At 40.8% G+C, this 18,991-nt stretch overlaps 1 protein-coding gene across 1 annotated transcript in view; it reads left to right on the top strand.

Annotated features, from left to right (window-relative positions):
- The first annotated feature begins 2,559 nt into the window (after positions 1-2,559).
- LOC127455375 (feline leukemia virus subgroup C receptor-related protein 2-like) overlaps positions 2,560-18,991 on the top strand; it is a 49,546-nt gene continuing 33,114 nt past the window's right edge. The window contains exons 1-2 of the mRNA XM_051723228.1: positions 2,560-3,332; positions 16,712-16,853. Of these exons, the coding sequence (XP_051579188.1) occupies positions 2,769-3,332; positions 16,712-16,853 (706 nt within the window). The 5' untranslated portion in view covers positions 2,560-2,768. The remainder of the gene's footprint in view (positions 3,333-16,711; positions 16,854-18,991) is intronic.

Below are 18,991 nucleotides of genomic sequence, written 5' to 3'. Positions count from 1 at the left end.
CATGTCTGTGTGTTTTATGTTATGTTTAACATCCTTTGTATCATTAAAGTTTACATTGACTGCTCAGCCAGTTCCCACCTCCTCCTTTCCCATTCTTGAATCACATTACATTGGTGCCGAGACCTGGGAAATGAGGTGGGGCGCGTTGTCCGGGAGAACTCGCTGCTGCCGTCCGCCAGGAGGCGGAGGAGCCGTTGCCATCTTCCAGGGGGCAGAGGAGCGGCTGAGGACCGAGTGGGCGGCATGCCCACGGGAGCTGAAGAAGAGTGTTTTCTTCCCTTTTCTCTCTCTCTCTCTCTCTCTCTGTCTCTCCCGCTTGCTCTTTCTCTCTCCCCTCTCCCTCCCCTCGTCTCTCTCAAATTCTCAGGAGGTGGGGAGGACCATTGTGTGGCAGAACGGCCGGAAGGGCAGCGTCTCCCCTCCAGAGACTGGGGGGGGGGGCCCGCCCTGTCCTGAATCTGGCAGTGAAGGAGTGTGACGAGGAGGAGGCCGTGGCCGGGTCGTGAGGATGCACGCCCGGCACTGAATTGCCCAATCAGCAGGAGAGAAATAAGAGAGGATCCGGGGATGCTGGAGGGATAGAAAGAGAGAGAGATGCACATGGCTGCTGTGTGTGTGTGTGTGTCTGTCTGTGTGTTTTATGTTATGTTTAAGTTCCTTTATTTTTTTATTTATTTTTTTTTTATAGTTATTTTCTCCCCAATTTACAATCTCAGTTGCCTCTGCATCTGAGATTGTCAATCTGTGCATCTTATCACGTGGCTTGTTGAGCACGTTACTGCAGAGAAATAGCGCGTGTGGAGGCTTCACGCTGTTCTCTGCGGCATCCACGCACAACTCACCACACGCCCCACAGAGAGCGAGAACCACATTATAGTGGCCACGAGGAGGTTACCCCATGTGACTCTACCCTCCCTAGCAACCGGGCCAATTTGGTTGCTTAGGAGACCTGGCTGGAGTCACTCAGCACACCCTGGATTCGAACTTGTGAACTCCAGGGGTGGCAGTCAGTGTATTTACTTGCTGAGCTACCCAGGCCCCTGTTCCTTTGTATCATTAAAGTTTACGTTGATTGCTCAGCTGGTTCCCGCCTCCTTTCCCATCCTTGAACCATGTTACAAGTGCTATTTGAAAGACTTTTATATTCATATAAATATTTCTACCACATGACCTCTAGGTGGTGTTGATTTGCGACGCGAATTATTTCAGGCCTTATTTTGTTATTTTATGTAACATAAATCCATAAGTGATGGTTACCTATGAAAAGTTCTGATTCTAAGCTTTCAAACGATACCACATATGCCTGAGTTATGTATTTGGAGACTTGAACATTTTAAGCGTAAACGTTGGCGGGTCACAGAGTTGAATATTAGATGGAGGTTTTAATTACATTTAATGACAGTAAATCACACCTCCAAAACCTAAAACGTTAGCCTACACCTAATCAATGCTGATCTAAAATTAAATGAGAGGTGAACAAAATAGATATCCTTACCCTAAAGCAACACAAAAACCCAACCCATAGTGTTGTAAAAGCAAATGTGATATAAAAATGCAAATTTTCTGAAGCAAACACGTCATCTCGTGTCAGCTTGTGTGCTTGACTGATCTCGAACAATGGTCTTCCAAGTCCAAAATCCACGACGTTATCAGGTAAGCTACCATGCAAGCTAATCACATTGGATTAAGTGTGTAAATGTAGCTGAGTTTGTAACACAAGTGTATTAAAATGTATCGTTTTTCAAATGATGCGTTAAGAGTAACAGCGTTTCGATATCAAAACAGCAGTGTGCGAGTAATAGTGTGAAAAATACGTTTTTATAAAGTCATAATCAGCTGTTGTACTCCTGATTTGTGTGAAAGTGAATAAAACATACAGTTGTTGTAGCGCCTCTAATATTAATTTCATCAGGTACTGCAGCAAAACGTAGAAAGCGGCTCGTAGAACTCGGTTGGCAAACATTTTTGTAACGTTCATTCTATGAAACTAGGTTGAACTTTGCTACCCAACACTGCTCATTTCTGGGGCCCCAATCAAAGTTTGAATTTGTGTTCACTTTATCTCTGAAACTGTTGATTCCTAATGGTATGATAGGGTGCTTTTCTTTAGAATCTCACCAAATGGCTGATTAAGAAAAGTGTGAATATCTGTTTTAAAAAAAGTCAGTCAGACTAAATATTTCTCTTTCACAGAACAAATGCTGCATCCTAATATGGCCCAACATGGATTATAAATAGACAAGGGGGTTTTTACATGATTTATTGTCAGTCCTGATTAGCTGATAGTGTAAAAAGATGTTCAGATCACTTCTGGCCAGCAGGGGCCCCCAAAACTGTGGGGCCCCCGAAACATTTGCGTGGTGCTTTACACAGCCACGGTGTTAAATACAGTACTATATGCAATACACTATATATTTAATACATCCAATATGCAATACACAATAGCACTAACAGGATGTGTTGGGTTGAGCCCAGATCACGTGCTAGAGTTTCACTCTCATGTCATTTGGAGAAATGATGATGAACGAAGTGAAGTTTGAACCACGTATGAGTGAATCACAGTGATATCAGACGCACAATTGTTTCCTGGAGTGAAGAGCGTGACTTCTGAATCCACCTTTGCACTGGATCGCTGTTATTGAGTCAGTCGGAATGTGATTCTTCAGCTCACTTACAGCTGGATTAACGCGTCAGGAGTCTATAGACCGACGCGCTTTTGAGTTCATAAACACTGACTTGCGGGTTTAACCAGATTTCAGAGGCACAACATGTGCGAAAGAGGCGACAATGACGCTGGAAAGGACGGAGTGATTCACACAGACCAGACGAGAAGCTCTAATCTGAACTCTGATCACACTGAAATCACCGAATGCAAAGACACCGGCACAGTTCCCACTCGTTTATACCGGAGGAGATGGCTCATAGTGTTCCTCTTCAGCTCGTACTCGCTGTGCAACGCGTTCCAGTGGATCCAGTATGGAATCATCAACAACATCTTCATGAAGTTTTACAACGTGACTTCCTTCGCCATCGACTGGCTCTCAATGATCTATATGTTGACTTACATCCCCTTCATCTTTCCAGTGACATGGCTGTTGGATCGGAAGGGGCTGCGGGTGATCGCGCTGGTCGCCACGTCCATCAACTGCGTCGGGACGTGGATCAAAGTGGTCAGCGTTCAGCCCAGCCTGTTCTGGGTCACGATGCTCGGACAGTTCGTCTGTTCATTCGCGCAGGTGTTCATCCTGGGAATGCCGTCTCAGGTCGCGTCCGTGTGGTTCGGTTCGGATGAGGTGTCCACCGCTTGCGCCATCGGAGTGTTTGGAAACCAGGTGCGTAAAAGCGCACGGCACCAACAGACACTTAGTTATTTACATCAAAGCTGTGTTTCAAGGCTCTATACAACTTCATATCGATTTCCTGCCAATAAACGAGCACCTGAAAGAAGGGTTCCCCTACAGAAATCTACCACGGTACCATAGTTTCTTTCAAAGATCCCACATGACAGTTGTTACTACTGTACAATTGTGGTAACTTGGTATTATCCACCTTTGTCATCAAAAGAAGAAATGACAAAAGGTTAAAAAAATAAAAATGTCATGAACCATCTGGTTCAGAGACAGGAAAAAAAAAAAAAAAAAAAAAAGAAAGTCTCGAGAAAAGCTGAAATTCTTGAAAAATTCATGAGTAGTGCAGAATAATGTTTATTAGTATTTCTTAAAAAAAAAAAACTAACAAATTGAAACAATTTTATTTAAAAATATGTTTAATTTTGAAAACATTTGTCCACCAATTCAAAGTCAGGTGGTGTAACCAATATGTAGGTAGCCATTTTGTTGTCATGTGACAGAAAAACATAATACAGAGAGGATGCTTTAGACCCTCAAAGAGTTAATATGGAGTATTAACAACGGAGTGGTGGTGGCGTAGTGGGCTAAAGCACTGAACTGGTAAGCAGAAGGTTGCTGGTTCAATCCCCACAGCCACCACCATTGTGTCCTTGAGCAAGGCAGGTTGCTCCAGGGGGATTTGTCCCTATAATAAGTGCACTGTAAGTCACTTTGGATAAAAGCATCTGCCAAATGCATAAATGTACATATTAATATCAAAGGGACATTTTGTTAAAATACTAAATATAAGTAACTGTATTCCACTACAGTTACAATTTAAATCATTGGTAATTACAATACAGTTACATTCAAAAAGTATTTTGATTACTGAAGAGATTACTTTGCATTTTATTGTCATTTGTTTCATTTAATATTTAATCCTTTCAGATGGAAAACATTTATACATATAAATGATGCGATCCAAAGTGCATTTGAACAGAGGTGAAACACTTCCTTATGATTTGCTTTATTTATGCAAGCGCTTTCACACTGTTGTGAGTGAAAAAGTGGATATGGTGTCATTGAGGAAGCTTAAGAGAGGAGCTACATAATGTTTCTACAGCTTAACAAAAAACAGTTAGAAATGCTTTGACAGATTAAACATAAATGAAATAAATACACGATTACATGCCATATCAATGTTTTTTATGTGGTTAGGGTATTTTTTACAAGAAATGCTAACCAATGTAGCTAACCAATACATTGTATAGAAAGCTACAAATATTATATTTTATGCCATATTTTATGCCACATTCCTTGAACAGAATCCACATACAATCAGAAAAGGATGTTGTTGTACAAACTGTGGGGTTCTGAAGTAAGTTTGGAGTGGCACAAATAGTTAACCACGTGTAAATTGTCATGTGAACATTTAGCTTAATGCTAAACTAAAATGCTATTTCTTGCCTTTACATGCATCTCTTACCAGGCACGATTATATTTTATGATGAATTCTATGAATAAAATTCACATTAGGGCAAGACCTTTGATATTAGAGCAAAGATGTACCGCAAAAATTGTATTCTTAATAAAAATGTAAAGTGAAAAAATCAACCAGCACTGAATAAGTAATCCAACATATTTAGATTACGTCACTGATCTTGAGTAATCTAATGGAATATGTTACAAATTACATTTTACAACTTGTATTCTGTCATTTGTAGCAGAATACTTTTTAAAAGTAACCCTCCCAACCCTGGTCATAGCTACGGAGTAACCCTGAGAAAACTTCTTGATATTCTCGACTAAACAATTCATGATAAAATACCGTTTTTGTATAAAAATGTGTAAAACCAACATGCACACAAATATAAATTTTCTTCATGTGTTTTAAACTAGATTTTTTTATCACAGACAACCTTATTTGTCACAAAATATCATTACCACAATAATTATTTTTAGGGTTTAGATGAGGATAGCCTAGTAATAGACCGATATATCGGCCAGGGCAGCGTTTCCAAAAGCATCATAAGCCTAAGTAGATCGTAGAAACCATTGGCCCCGATGGCCTCTATGATCAACTTAAGCTTACGATGCTTTTGGGAAATGCTGCCAAGGCCAGTTAATTGGCTGATATCTTATGTGATTATTGGCATTGACTGATAACTGTGTTTGTTTGCAGATAAACAGAAGTGTTAACTTTCCCTTGTGTCAGTTCCAGAACCTATTAAAATTTGTCAATCAACGATAAACAATTTTAAGTGAATTTGAGGATATATTGCATAAAATAAGTGTTCTTTTCACTTTGTATTATGTATCTGCATTTATATCGGCCATCCTGCTCATCCAGCATCCTGGTATCGGTAATGGCCATTGAAAAACCCATCTCTGTCGACCGCTAATATGGCCCTTTTGAACATACATTTGTGTTTAAATGTGCAGGTAAATGAATGTCTAATTTGATCTCTGGTTAAAAATGCTCACACAGCACTTTGAGTCACCTGTATTTTACATTAGTCATTTTATATGTAACATATTTGTGCCATATAAGTGAAAAGAGTTACAATTTAAATTGAGCTGGTTTCATTCATTGCACTTTTAAATACTGCAGCATGCAAAAGTAAATAATTTTCTCTTCTCATGCATGTAGTTCACAAATGTCATCATTACAGTAATGTACACCTTTCATAATGGAGTATCTGTGGAAATCACATTGAAAAGAATTAGGAAAATGTGGCTAACACAAGATTTACTGTTGACCAAAACATAGCAGCTTCACAACCTGCAATGGTTTATCCATGAACTATCAGCTTTGCACTCAGCACTTTTCTAGGTTAAACTTAAAATGCATTCAGTGTTTTATTGAGTAAAAGGAATGTAAGATGTGTCTTGGTGATTGTTGCTCTGTTGTTTAGCTTCTGAATAGGACCAATAGTTGCTTATTCCATATTTACATGGCAATTGCAGATTATCTGTAAATTAATCATATTTTGAACCAAAGCATGCCGCTAATTGAAGAGAGAAAATACTGCTGGCAACAGTGAAGGAAACCATAGCAAACATTTGCACATGCTCAAGTGGTTTCAAAGGAATAGACACACCATAAGTAAACATGTTGTCCCTTCCTTGAGAACTTCAGTGTCATGCAAACGCTAAATACACGTAGTTCAGCTCAAGCTACAGACTGGGTTAGCCGGAGTGTGTAGAGTTTGCCACTGTTGTGCTTTCAAATCATGAGAGACATTAAGCTTACTGACAAAATAGCTAAATGTCATCAGTGAGAACAATATTGTTAGGAAATGCTTTATGAGTAATGAGTTTTGTACTTGCCAGTTTATTGAATACAAAAAAAAAGTGATTTGTGCACATTAGGCCCGGGTCGATGCCTGTTTCACGCACGGATAATTAGAAAATGTTCCTGACAATTATCATTATATACTGGGTTTTTTTCAGATATAAATAGGGCTGCTCGTTGCACAATGGTCTTCATCTCTTCAGACATTTTTCTCAATACAACTTTACCAAAGTATGAGTGGCAGGGTATTTAAAGTGGGCTGCACACTGTACGCATCTGGCGGACGACATGGTGCCTTCTAAAATTAAAAACAATTAGTTTCTACATAGGTACACTCACTCCCACCACCGCACGCTGCCTCTTGAGGTTGCTCAAAATTCTGTAGTGCAACGGAGATCAACTCACATAGTTTTCAATTCGACCCAAATCAATATCTAAGGACAAAGATTATTTAATCTAGCCATCACTGGATGATACATTGGGTGTATGTATATTTCATATAGCCTAAACAATGTATTTTCAGTTACAAGTATGTCTTTTTGTGGTCTGACAGCTTGAATGAAACCTCTTCAAGGCTACACACAGAGAAATTGCATAATAATAGGTAATCATTCAGTTTGCGCAGTTGAACTAGTTTCATAGACTGACCTGGAAACTCATCAATGTCCCTTTGTTCATTCCTGAAGAAGTACAAAAACCTTTTGTAACTTTTGTGTGTATCGTGACTAGATTCACAACTACCACCTGCACCGCATTAATGCATCCTGTGTTGTGATCCTGTGCCTTGTCCTACCCGTGACCCGCTTCACTAAATGTTATATAACCCTCTTGTGGACTCCCAATGCTATTATGCCAGAAGGGAAACTGAGTGAATTGGAAGCACGCGAAATAGTCTTCTAATTTAAATGTCGCTGTAACAGTTCAAGGTCAGGCAAGGAGGAGGCGGGAACCGGCAGAACAGTCAACATAAAGTTTTAATGCAAAACTTAACTTAAAACAAACAAACACAGACACACGTGCAACGTGGCTGCTTGCGTCTCTCTCTCTCTCAAACTGGTGCCTCCGGCTCCCCTTTATCTTGCTCTCCCGCTGATTCAGCGCCGGTCGTGCACCATCACAGCCCGGCCACGCCCTCCTCCTCGTCACAGTCGGCTAATGTTAATATATTGATGCCTCAAAAATATATCGATAAAATAATGTGCTGATCAATAATCGGTATATTGATATTTTATGACATGCCTAGTGCGCATGTGTTTGGAAAACATTTTACTCCCAAAATCTGATGTATTTCTGACTGAAACAGGATATTCAATGAGAAAATTTTTTAGGTACTTGACTTTACCCATCAGGGATTCATTGGATGGTGAACAGTATTTACATACCAGAATGGAGCCAAGTGGGTGGGTGCAAAAAAAATCTCAAAGTGTTTAAAAGTCTAAGGGATTTTTACATCAGATAAAGGAGAAAGTCGTTTTAGAGGTAAAATATTATAAAGATTAACTTTTTTTCATGTGGAATTTACACTGTTGAATTGTTCACAGTAAGACCAAGAACATGTATTGAGAGTAATGATTGGGTTAAGGCTGATGAGTTTGGAGGCTTTATTAGACATATACAAAAGGACAGGCTCAAACTCATAAACCAGAGGGCAGGCAAAGGGTTGATAATCCAAAGGCATACAACAGAACAGGCAAACAAGTCCAAAACAGCAGGCAGAGACAGTAATCCAAGAACAGGCAGTCAATCCAATAATGATGAGTAGCAAAGACAGGAATAATAATGCTCAGTAATGCACTCCAAAGAATAACTAGACTTCGCAAAGATCAGAGAACACCCATCATTTATACAGTGTATACAGGTGACTGATTCGTAGAATGACCATCAGGTGGGGTGAGTCAGAGTCTGTGTCAGTACTCAGGTGATTGTGACCTCTGGTATCAGTCTACCAGATATTGTAATTGCCGACCCCGGTGCCGAGAATCCAGGAGGGTTCTGATGCGATAAGCCTCCTCTCCATCAATCACAAAAAGTGCCCAGGGTTTCGTGACCCATGGAGTTGTTTGCTGATCTTCCCAGTTTGAGCAGGAATACATGGAAGGTGAAAGAGATACGATAATGAGACAGCAATTGAAGTCTGTAAGACAGTGGGGTAAATTGTTTAATGATCTTGATAATGATACCTCAGACTTAATTTCTTTGAGGGGATCGTAAGCAGTAGGTCCTGGGTGGACAGCCATACTGGTTGACTGGGTCTCAGTTGGGGATCTGATCAGTGGTGGCAATCGGCTTGATGCTTTTGCCATCTTATGGCTTGCTACAGATGGACATGTGCTGCATTCCATGTCCATTCACTACTCCTCATTCAGTCTTCCATGGCTGGCACATCGGAGGGTTCGCCTGACCAGGGGAAGAGTGGAGGCTGGAAGCCCAGGAAAGTAGAAGTAGAAGTCTTCAACAAGGAATTTTGTGCATATTCAGCCCAAGGAAAGAAGCGATTTCATTCATGTTGATTGTCATGACAATATGAGTAAAGGAAGTGTTTGATTTCTTGGTTCAGTTGCTCCATTTGTCCATTAGACTGAGGGTGGTACCCAGAAGTGAGACTGATATTTATGTTTAATTGTTGGCAGAATTCTTAATAATAGAAAATAGTTTCAGTTGTTTCTAAGGCTGTTGGAAGTTTCTTGAGATGGATAAGATGACATGCTTTAGAAAACCATTCAATCACTACAAGGATGGTGGTTTTACCTTGTGAAGTGGGTAAATCCATGATGAAGTCTAGAGCAATATGGGACCATGGGTGTTGAGGCATAGGTAGCAGTTGTAATAAGCCAGTGGCGGTAGTTTGAAAGACTTGGACTGGGCACAGTTATCACAGTTCTTAACATAAGTGTAGACATCAGCAAGAAGTGTTGGCCACCAAAAATTGTTCTGTATCTACAGTAATAGATGGTGCCTTGTATTCCCGGGTGCCCAGAGCTGGTAGAGGTGTGCACTCATTGAATAACATGTGTTCACACAGACTTAGGAACATCTACCCTTTCTGGCGGACAGTTATTGGGCAGAGAATCAGTGTTTTGGGCATACTGGAATTCATCCTAAATTTCCCACCTCACTGGAGTAATTAGTTGTGCTGGTGGGAGAATAGTGTCTTGTTTTTCCCTAGTACATGGGGCATCGTGTAAAAATGGTAGCGCATCTGCTTTGGTGTTATTTGAATCATGTCTTTAAGTGATGGTAAAGTTGAATTGGGTAAAGAACAAAGACCAGCCCGCTTGTCAGGGGTTCAGTCGCTTCGCTGCCCGAATATATTTCAAATTCCTGTGATCAGTGAGAACTTTAAATGGATGCTGTGCTCCTTCTAGCCAATGCTGACATTCTTCAAAAGTTGCTTTAATTGCGATTGCCCACGTTGTAATTATGTTCAGCAGGTGTGAGCTTGTGTGCGATGAAAGCTCATGGGTACAGTTTAAGCGGTGTTCCGTGATTTTGATGCACTCAGATGCATCGAACTCAACCACGAATGGTAAAGTGGGATCAGTGTGATGGAGAATAGAAGCGCTCATGAAACTGGCCTTTAGGTCCTCAAATGATTGCACTGCATTGCCCTTCCATTGCAGTCTTTTGGGTTGGCCCTTAAAAAAGTGGTGAGAGGTGCAGCAATGGTGCTGAAGTTGTGAATAAAACATCTGTAGAAGTTTGAAAAGCCCAAAAAGCATTGCAGCTCCTTTACAAATTTGGGCTGTGGTCAGTTCAGGACTGCTCTGACCTTTCTGTTGTCCATCACTACTCTTGGCAGGAGCTGTACCTGATAGGAGCTCGTTGGCACAGTCCTGAGGTTGGTGAGGGGGTAACTGAGTAGCTTTGACCTTGGGAATGCCCCTTTTTGTGGTCCATTGGGGATTTTTCCACATAGGTGACTTGACAAGAAATTGGGGTAATGGCATGAAGAAATCGCAAATGACATGGTTGACTCTACCTCTGAATCTTCCCCCTACTCCACGAAATCTCTGGATTGCATTTGTCTAGCCAAGGGAGACCCAAAACTAGAGAGTTTCCCAGTTTGTAGGGTAACAGCTTCGGTAGTGTGGCATGTGGTACCGGTGCCAAGAGGCCGTCCATCTAACGCTGAGATCAGAATCCATAAAATGATCAGCAGCATCAGAGTCATTCAGAGCATTAAGTTCGATCATATTGGATTTGTATATAATAGTGGTGAGTACTAGAAGTTGACAGTTTACTAGATCAATGGGAGAAAATTCACTCAACGAAGCAGAGTTAGAGGTATTGGGCTGAGAGGGGCAGGTAGATAGCAAATGTCCAGTTTGACCACAATATATAGACATGATCCTTGTCACCTGCACCGTAATCTCTCCTCGGGGGTCAAGTGAGTGCGACCGATCTGCATGGCTCTTGTTTGGGTGTTGTCAGTTGAGGAATCAGAGAATGGATAGTGTTCGTGGCTGGGCTGATGAGCTCATAGAAGGTTATCGAACTTAATGGATAGATTAATATACTGATCCAAGTTAAGATTCTCATCCCAACATGCGTGACATTGTGATAAAGAGTCTTTAAGGGACCATCTGCCCAACCACTCTGAGCGGCCAAAGTGCATAAAGTTAGTGCACAATCTGTGACTGTACTCCTTAATTGTTTTATTAAGAGTAGATGTTCTCCAGTCTCCTTTCAGCCCGTTGGATGTTTGAAGACCTTCTTGAATTGTGCTTTAAAATGTTCGATAGAGTAATGAAGGTCACTCTCTCTCCCCATATGGTGGTGGCACAATCCAGTGCTCTGCCAATCAGGAAGGAAGTGGAAGATGGTACATTGCATCAAAAACCCCTTGCATTTATCTGGATTGCCATCAAATTTCTCTGGAAATGCTAGTCATGGATTTCCAGTGGGAAATGTGAAAACAGGTACGGCCGTGGGTGGAGGAGTTGGGGTTTAAGTGGTATTAGAAGTAGTTGGAAGACTACATGAGTTCCTCTGTGAGTGAGGTCTGCTTGTGATGTTCAGATACCACAGATGCTATCGAGGCAAGTTCCTTGTGAAAGCATTGAAGCTTCGCTGGATCGTATTTGGTGAAGTCTTCTGTAATAACTGGGCTGAGACAGAATGATTTGGATCCATTTTGATCCGTTTTGACGGTTGAAGTAGTGCATGATCCGAGTATTCGTAGCACTCTTCATTTTATTGCATTTTCAATGTTAACTTACTACTCGCACTACTTGCACTACAAAATGACATAGAATATTGCAGAAGTTTGCGGTTTGGGACACACATTTACTCTTTCCTTACTGTGACTGGCACAGACATAAGGGCTACAAGAGTCCAACATGAGTAAAATTGTGCAAACAAAAATATAAAAAAATGAATATTTGGTGCATAACGCAGGACTTTTACCTATAAAGAAGCCCGAAATACACTGGGACTCTTATTCTGAGATGTCTGTGCTTCCAGGGCTGCGTTCCACTTAAAAGCTTTATGCTCTTTCCTTGCTAACTTCCATCTCATGGACTCGGATGTACGCCATTGCTTACATTGCGCGAGTGCCAACTATTGGTGGAACCTGTGCAATGGGTTTAATCACTTGGAGCTCGTTGACAGCTAATGTAAATGTATGGAATTATTTAGTGATTTTTGCACCTGAGAAGACAACATATTTGGAGATTGATGCAATTACAGATTCAGGTAAAGTTTAGTTATAATTTTAGTGGCTTATGTATAAATCTTGTCTGTTAAGAAAAAAATTGCTTTTATTAGAATTCATTGTTTAATCAAGTTTTACAAAAACAAAAATGGTAATATAACAATTAACATTTAGGCTATGGCTGTGTAACAAACAGTCAGTTTAAGGTGGCTTCAGGCATTATGCTGTAATCTCAATGTTACTTTTCTAAACTGCTTAATTGGCCTAACTTTACTTCCATCATACATTAGAGTTGTGTGGTGGGGTAGGTTAAGCGCGATCTGTGCTGTGATGTTACAGTTGAGTTGCATTGTGGGATATGGAGCTGCCTGAAGCGTACATCTTTGTAGGCTCACTCCCTCAGTAAAAATCAAGGGGTTGAGGGTCTGTCAGCAGAAACTTCCCTCACCCAGTTAACGAAGTCGAATGGACTTCCAAAATGGCGGCAGGAATTCCCCAGAGGGGAAATGCTTTGGGAAGTTAGCGAGCGGATGTTTAAAGTGAAGTGGAACGCAGCCCAGCTCACACAAACACAAAAGGGAAACAAAACATGCACTCTTACAATTATCTACAATGTATTACAATAGAAACTGAAACATTATAAAATAAACAGTCATACTCTGCAAAAATTCAAGTATTTTTCGTGTTTTCCATTAAAAACATAAGATATTAAGAAATCTGTAAAGTATGCCTAAAATAATAATAATAAGAAAACAATCTGCCAATGAGGTAAGAAAAATAAACTTTATTAAACTCTAAAAGTTTATTTTTCTTACCCCATTGGCATATAGTTTTTCTCACTAAATTTAGTTTTTTTATTTTGTATTTTTTATTCTTTCATTCATTCTTTTAAGAATGGTTAGATATTTTTACTGGAGAACAAGACAAAAATCCTCATTAAGAAAATGATTTTTGCAGTGTATGGGCTAATAAATACAGTATGAGTTGTTGGACGACCACCATGGTGCATTCCTAATTGTAATCTTTACTATTTATGGTTTATATATTGTCAAGCTCCCATCATTTATTGGCTTTAGCACAGTTTAGTGTACAGTCTGCAGCTGGCAGGCTGTTTAATAAGGTTGCTTCTAGAATACAATCATTCTCTGTTATGTCACTTCCTTTCTTCTCCTTCAAAACACACACAAAAAAAAGAAAACATGTTTTGTCAGAGTGCTGTCCTAACAACTCTGATCAATGTGTCATTATAGAAAACTTTCTGCATTTGAGACACATTTCACAAGCCATTTAACTTCTTAAATGTGATTTATTTCCTGTTGAAAATGGATATTTAGCAAGAGCAAATGTAGAACGAGGTATAAATAAGAGTGCTTGGAGACAACATTTAATCCAACATTTCTTTTGTGATGCCACGTGTTAGGGAATACCTCCTGAGTGTCATTCTGTGCTTGTCAACCGAAGACATACATAAATAATGTGCAATGCCTGATGAATTTATAAAGAAAATTCTAGTTCTGGTCAAAGGATGGAGTGACTAGAACAGCAAATTACAACACAGTAATAGGAAGTACAAGGATAGCTTCATAAAACCGTAGTGTTCAATGTACCTCATGCCATATGCATATTCACTCCCAGTTACCTGCTTCATTGAATAGTGAGTTTGCAAGTAAAAAAGATTTGACTTCTTACAACTGCTAAATAGAAACCGTAAACGTATCCTGAATGGATATTTAACCCAAAATTGAAAGTTGTGTCATTATTTACTCACCCTCATGTCGTTCCATACTCATTTGTTGTTTCAAGTCATTCAATAGCTATGGTAGAACATAATGAAATTTAAGTCATTATTAAATGAAAATCCTCCCCTTGTAGCTTTAAAATTCTATTGTCCATCTTGCATATTCAAACTGGCGTGATGCGTTCGCTTAAGATGCACATGCAAGAACCGATGCCGTTTTGGTGTCAGTGACATTGCAAATGAGATTTACGAGCTTTAGCAGAGGGAAAGATAATCAGTGAATAACAACTTTCAATCTGACATTAATAAATTTGCCTTTACAGTTTGACAATCTGTTGAGTAGTGCATTTTGTTCAAGTCATTTCTTACAAAGTCATGCAGTCTTATAAGATCTTCTGCTAAACTGTTCTTGTTGTTATTCAGACAGCTTTCATTTCATGCTAGGTCACAATATGACATTTATGACTCTTTCACCAATAAGAGATTGAGATATGAAGAGATTGAGTCTATAACATTACACAGGGTGTGTGTGTTTGGAGTTTGATAAGGGGCGGATGATGATTTCATATTAATCAAACAGCTGAAATACATCAGCGCCCATTTGATCTTTTAGATGGGTGGATATAAGGTTCACTGAAGTTGTATTACAGGCATGAGATGTTATAACATATGACAAGCAGCTCTGAAATTAAATATGACCCAGGTGACCTCATGTCTGGACTGTTTGGTAAGGCTCTGATGTGTAGCGCACAAGTAAATTACAAAAACGTCATGGTTACTTGTGAGACGTTGTGTTGATGTAATGACACTAGGGGTCACTCTTGGGAGCCCGAGACACCTCTGGTCTTTGATAAAAGGCCAATGAAAATTGGCGAGTGGTATTTGCATGCCACTCCCCCGGACATACAGGTATAAAAGGAGCTGGTATGCAACCACTCATTCAGGTTTTATGCTGAGGAGCCGATATAAGGTCCGGCAATTTCAGCGGGTAGTTCAGCGTTGTGGCAGGAGGGACACAACGTCTCGTTCCCTCCATCAGGGAACGGAGGTTACACAAGTAACCATGACGTTCCCTATCTGTCACTCACTCGACGTTGTGTCGATATAGTGACACTAGGGGTCCCTATACGAAACGCCACAACTGGCTGAACTGTGTTACGTGAACTGGCGGTGTGTGGTGGGCAGACTACTGTGTGCCTCATAGCCAGCACACCAGGTCGACACGTAACCTCCCCCACCATAGTTATGAGTGTCGAACAGCCCCTTGGGGACAAGTCGACTACCCAAAAGATAGAGACAGGCTTAACCCAGTCGTGGCCTCTTTTCACCTTCTGTTTTTCCACTCCCTGAAAAAGAAGTTGGATTATCCGACTGGGCTGCCAGGTCCCAAGGGGAAGACACCGCGGAGACCACACCTCGCCCAAAGAGAGTGGGGGATATTTAAGTGGAAAAATACATCACATGGTCTTTCCGACCATGTGGAGAGTCTTCAAGGTAGATCCTACCCAACGGGGGAGGAGTTACTACAAACATGGAGACTGGGGCAGAGGGGCTCTGCCCTAGGAAGACGCAGTTTGCCAACAGGGAAACAAACTAGCGGAAGATATATATCGCATGGGGTTAGCCTTACAGGGAACCACCACATGCGGAGCACCTACCCCAGAACAGGACTCTTAGTTAGCACGTTAGGGCCGGCAGCGAGTCTCTCCGAAAACTCGACTGCCACAGGGCTTGGAGGAAGTCAACTAGGGAACAAAGTTTGTGAACACTACTGGGAATTAATGGTGCACGTCTTCAGCTCAAAAGGAGGTGGAAGGCGCTATGTGCAAGCGATACACCCGGCCAGCTATCCCGGGCTTATCCGCTTGTGTTGCGTGCCACTACTTGGGACGAAACCGGCTCCACCCGGAGGTTGTAGAACCATTACCTTTGTCGCAGGGGCGTTCTCTGCAGTGCACCAGTGCAGAGGAGGGAGAAGCCGCTGAAATGCGCCGTCAGATCCAGCAGAGGTGAATGAACAGTAGAATTCAGCTCAATGAGCATGACCGTTCGGCTCCGAAGAGAAAATCTGAATGAGTGGTTGCATACCAGCTCCTTTTATACCCATATGTCCGGGGGAGTGGCATGCAAATACCACTCGCCAATTTTCATTGGCCTTTTATCAAAGACCAGAGGTGTCTCGAGCTCCCAAGAGTGACCCCTAGTGTCACTGCATCGACACAACGTTGAGTGAGTGACAGATAGGGAACAATATTTCTCATCATCACCCTGAGTGCTATTCACCTTTTGACCTGTAGCTGTATTGAACTGACATGAAGAGTTGTGCAGTGCTGTTGTCTCACATAGCTGCATAAAGCTGTTCCATTTTGCTGCTTTTTCTGGCAAAGAATCACCAACTTAGACAGGAAGAGACTATTTGATTGACATGTAAGGCAACCAACATACAATTCGTTTTGTTGGTACCTGTCAGGTGGAGGTGGTTTTATCTGAAATAGATTATACAACAATAATAGACTACTGTGAAAACAAAAATTCTAATTATAGCAGGAAATGTGTTCACTGCTAAAAAAGGCATAAACATGTGCTCAGAGGCAGTGAAAGCAGTCCATATGCATCAGGCGGTCAGTGAACGGACTGTGGCACATCTGAGGCGGACACAAACTGTGCAGTGAACTCTTTATTTTCTTCCCCTGCAGCTTGGTATTGCTATCGGCTTCTTAGTGCCACCCGTTCTTGTGCCCAATGTTGATGACATCAATGAAATGGCTCAACGCATCAGCATCATGTTCTACATCACAGCTGGAGTGGCGACCGTCATCTTTCTGCTGGTCGTGTTTGGTAAGACCATCCACTCCGTTTTTGATGGTTTGTTTAAAGGTGCAGTCAGTCATTTTTGTTTATGTTGTGCTGGCTGATAAGACAGGCAACTTGAACTTATACTGACACTTAGTGACATGCATGCATCACAAGGAAAATCTAGGGGGGTAATGCTCCCCCATGCCAATACCAGTGGGGTTACCAAGGTAAAATAAGTATTATTTAGCTGGTTTTGTGAGTGTACATGATTCTAAACATTTATTTATGTGTAAAACATTTTAATGAGGGAAAATTACTAACAAAACTCCCTAAAAGATTATTAGGGTGTGCACCTTTAAAGTGTAATAAAACCCCCCTAGTTCAGCACCAATTGTTCACGCCTCAGACTGAAAAAAGTCTCACGGAATAGTTGTGAACATATGTAGAAATGGAGGCATTACGGGGGAGGGAAGTGGGAGGACAGGAGGGGTCAACTGAACAACACATTATGAGTGGAGATGAAAACAAAAGAGTTTTGGGGCATTTTCTGTATATTAGTCATGGGACAAAAGTGTGAAATATGAATATGATAGAACAGTTTGCAAATCTGCAAAAAGATTTGGATGTTTTTCCAAAAGTAATGAAGAACAGCACTCAGAGCAGATATTACCATCAAAACCAGCACTGCTTTGAGACTTTACATTACTTCATAGATATTTATTCTTACAAGGCGTGTTTCAGGTTTAATACAAGTTAAACTCTATTGACAGCATTTGTGGCATGTTAATAACCACTGAAAATAGTTTCTACCCTTTTTCTAAAGAAACAAATCACATGCAGTAATGCACATACAATGAAAATAAATGGGTCCAATCACAAAAGATTAAAAACACACGGTTTTTCAAAAGTATAGCCTCAATGCTTAACAGGGCTCCCACACATCCTGGAAAACCTGGAATTTTGCAGTGCAGTTTTCCAGTAAAGGAAAAGTAATGGAAAATTAGAAAAATACATAAATGTCCTGGAAAATATTTTAGAATAATAATACGGTTTGACAGTTTACTAACAAGGTTTTCGTTACATGTACAAAAACATGATAACGATCGGGACTCGGAATAGGAGTCAAATACACAAATTCGTATCGTTTTATCGCTGCCGCCGACTGTGCATTGTGAAACAATGTCAGCGGTTAAGGGTGCTTACACCCTCATGATTGATTACAGCTGCAGCCAATCATGTGCTTGGCAGTCGTGGTCCAACTGAAGCAGATCGCTTGATTGGTTACAGCTACAGCCAATCGTGTGCTTGGCTACAGCAGCGTGTGCATGGTGAGAAGCGGCACTTATGAAACTTCTCATTCATAAACAAACTGAATGACCTGGTACATTTACCGACCGACTGAATGAGAGGGGCATGTTGTTCATTTACTTTAGCATCGGCAAGTGAGTCTATCTTGTTCATCACGGAGAGAAAAGGGCGGAAGAGCTATTAATGTGTAAAAGTGACTGATGTTTATACATGTTGATGGGTGTTCACAGGATTCGCGTCAGCGCTGCCAAATACATTGAAGTCTATGAAGTGAGGTGTCAGTGCAACCTCGGCTCCAACTTCACACCAAAGTGTTTTTCACACATGTTTTTGCCTCACAAATGATGTCTTTGAGAGTACAAAGCTACAATAAATATTTTAAAACTGTCCAAATTTATGAAGAGATATTGAATGTCTCATAATTTATTTAAATTCATTATTACCTTATCGTTTCTGAGTATCCAGAGACCCCAGTTATTGAACTACAGTAATTACATTCACCAAAAAAAACAAAAAAAACAACAACAACAACAGCGCTAAGACCTCAACAGCCAACTCTTTTTACTTTCTGCAATCAAAGCAATTGGCAGGTTTTTTTTCTCTCTACCAAATACACGTTTTCACTGTATATTGTGCACACCTCCCGCTTTCTTGTGTGGCAAGCTCGTAAATTTGCCCTTCCGTGACGCTTTCTGCAACGCTTGTCATGTGACGGGCAAAGTGCCTCTTGAGTGGAGCATTGAAGCCTCGACTCAACTCATGTGATATGTGCTTTTCAATGACGTGAGGACATTAAATTATTATTAGGCTATTACTGTTGTCTTTTCTGATAAAAGTCATGCTCAGCAGTTTTAATACTGTAGGAAAATTAT

Source organism: Myxocyprinus asiaticus, chromosome 17, assembly GCF_019703515.2.
Source record: "Myxocyprinus asiaticus isolate MX2 ecotype Aquarium Trade chromosome 17, UBuf_Myxa_2, whole genome shotgun sequence".
NCBI classification, from domain to species: domain Eukaryota; kingdom Metazoa; phylum Chordata; class Actinopteri; order Cypriniformes; family Catostomidae; genus Myxocyprinus; species Myxocyprinus asiaticus.
This window is presented reverse-complemented; position numbering and strand designations above follow the sequence as displayed.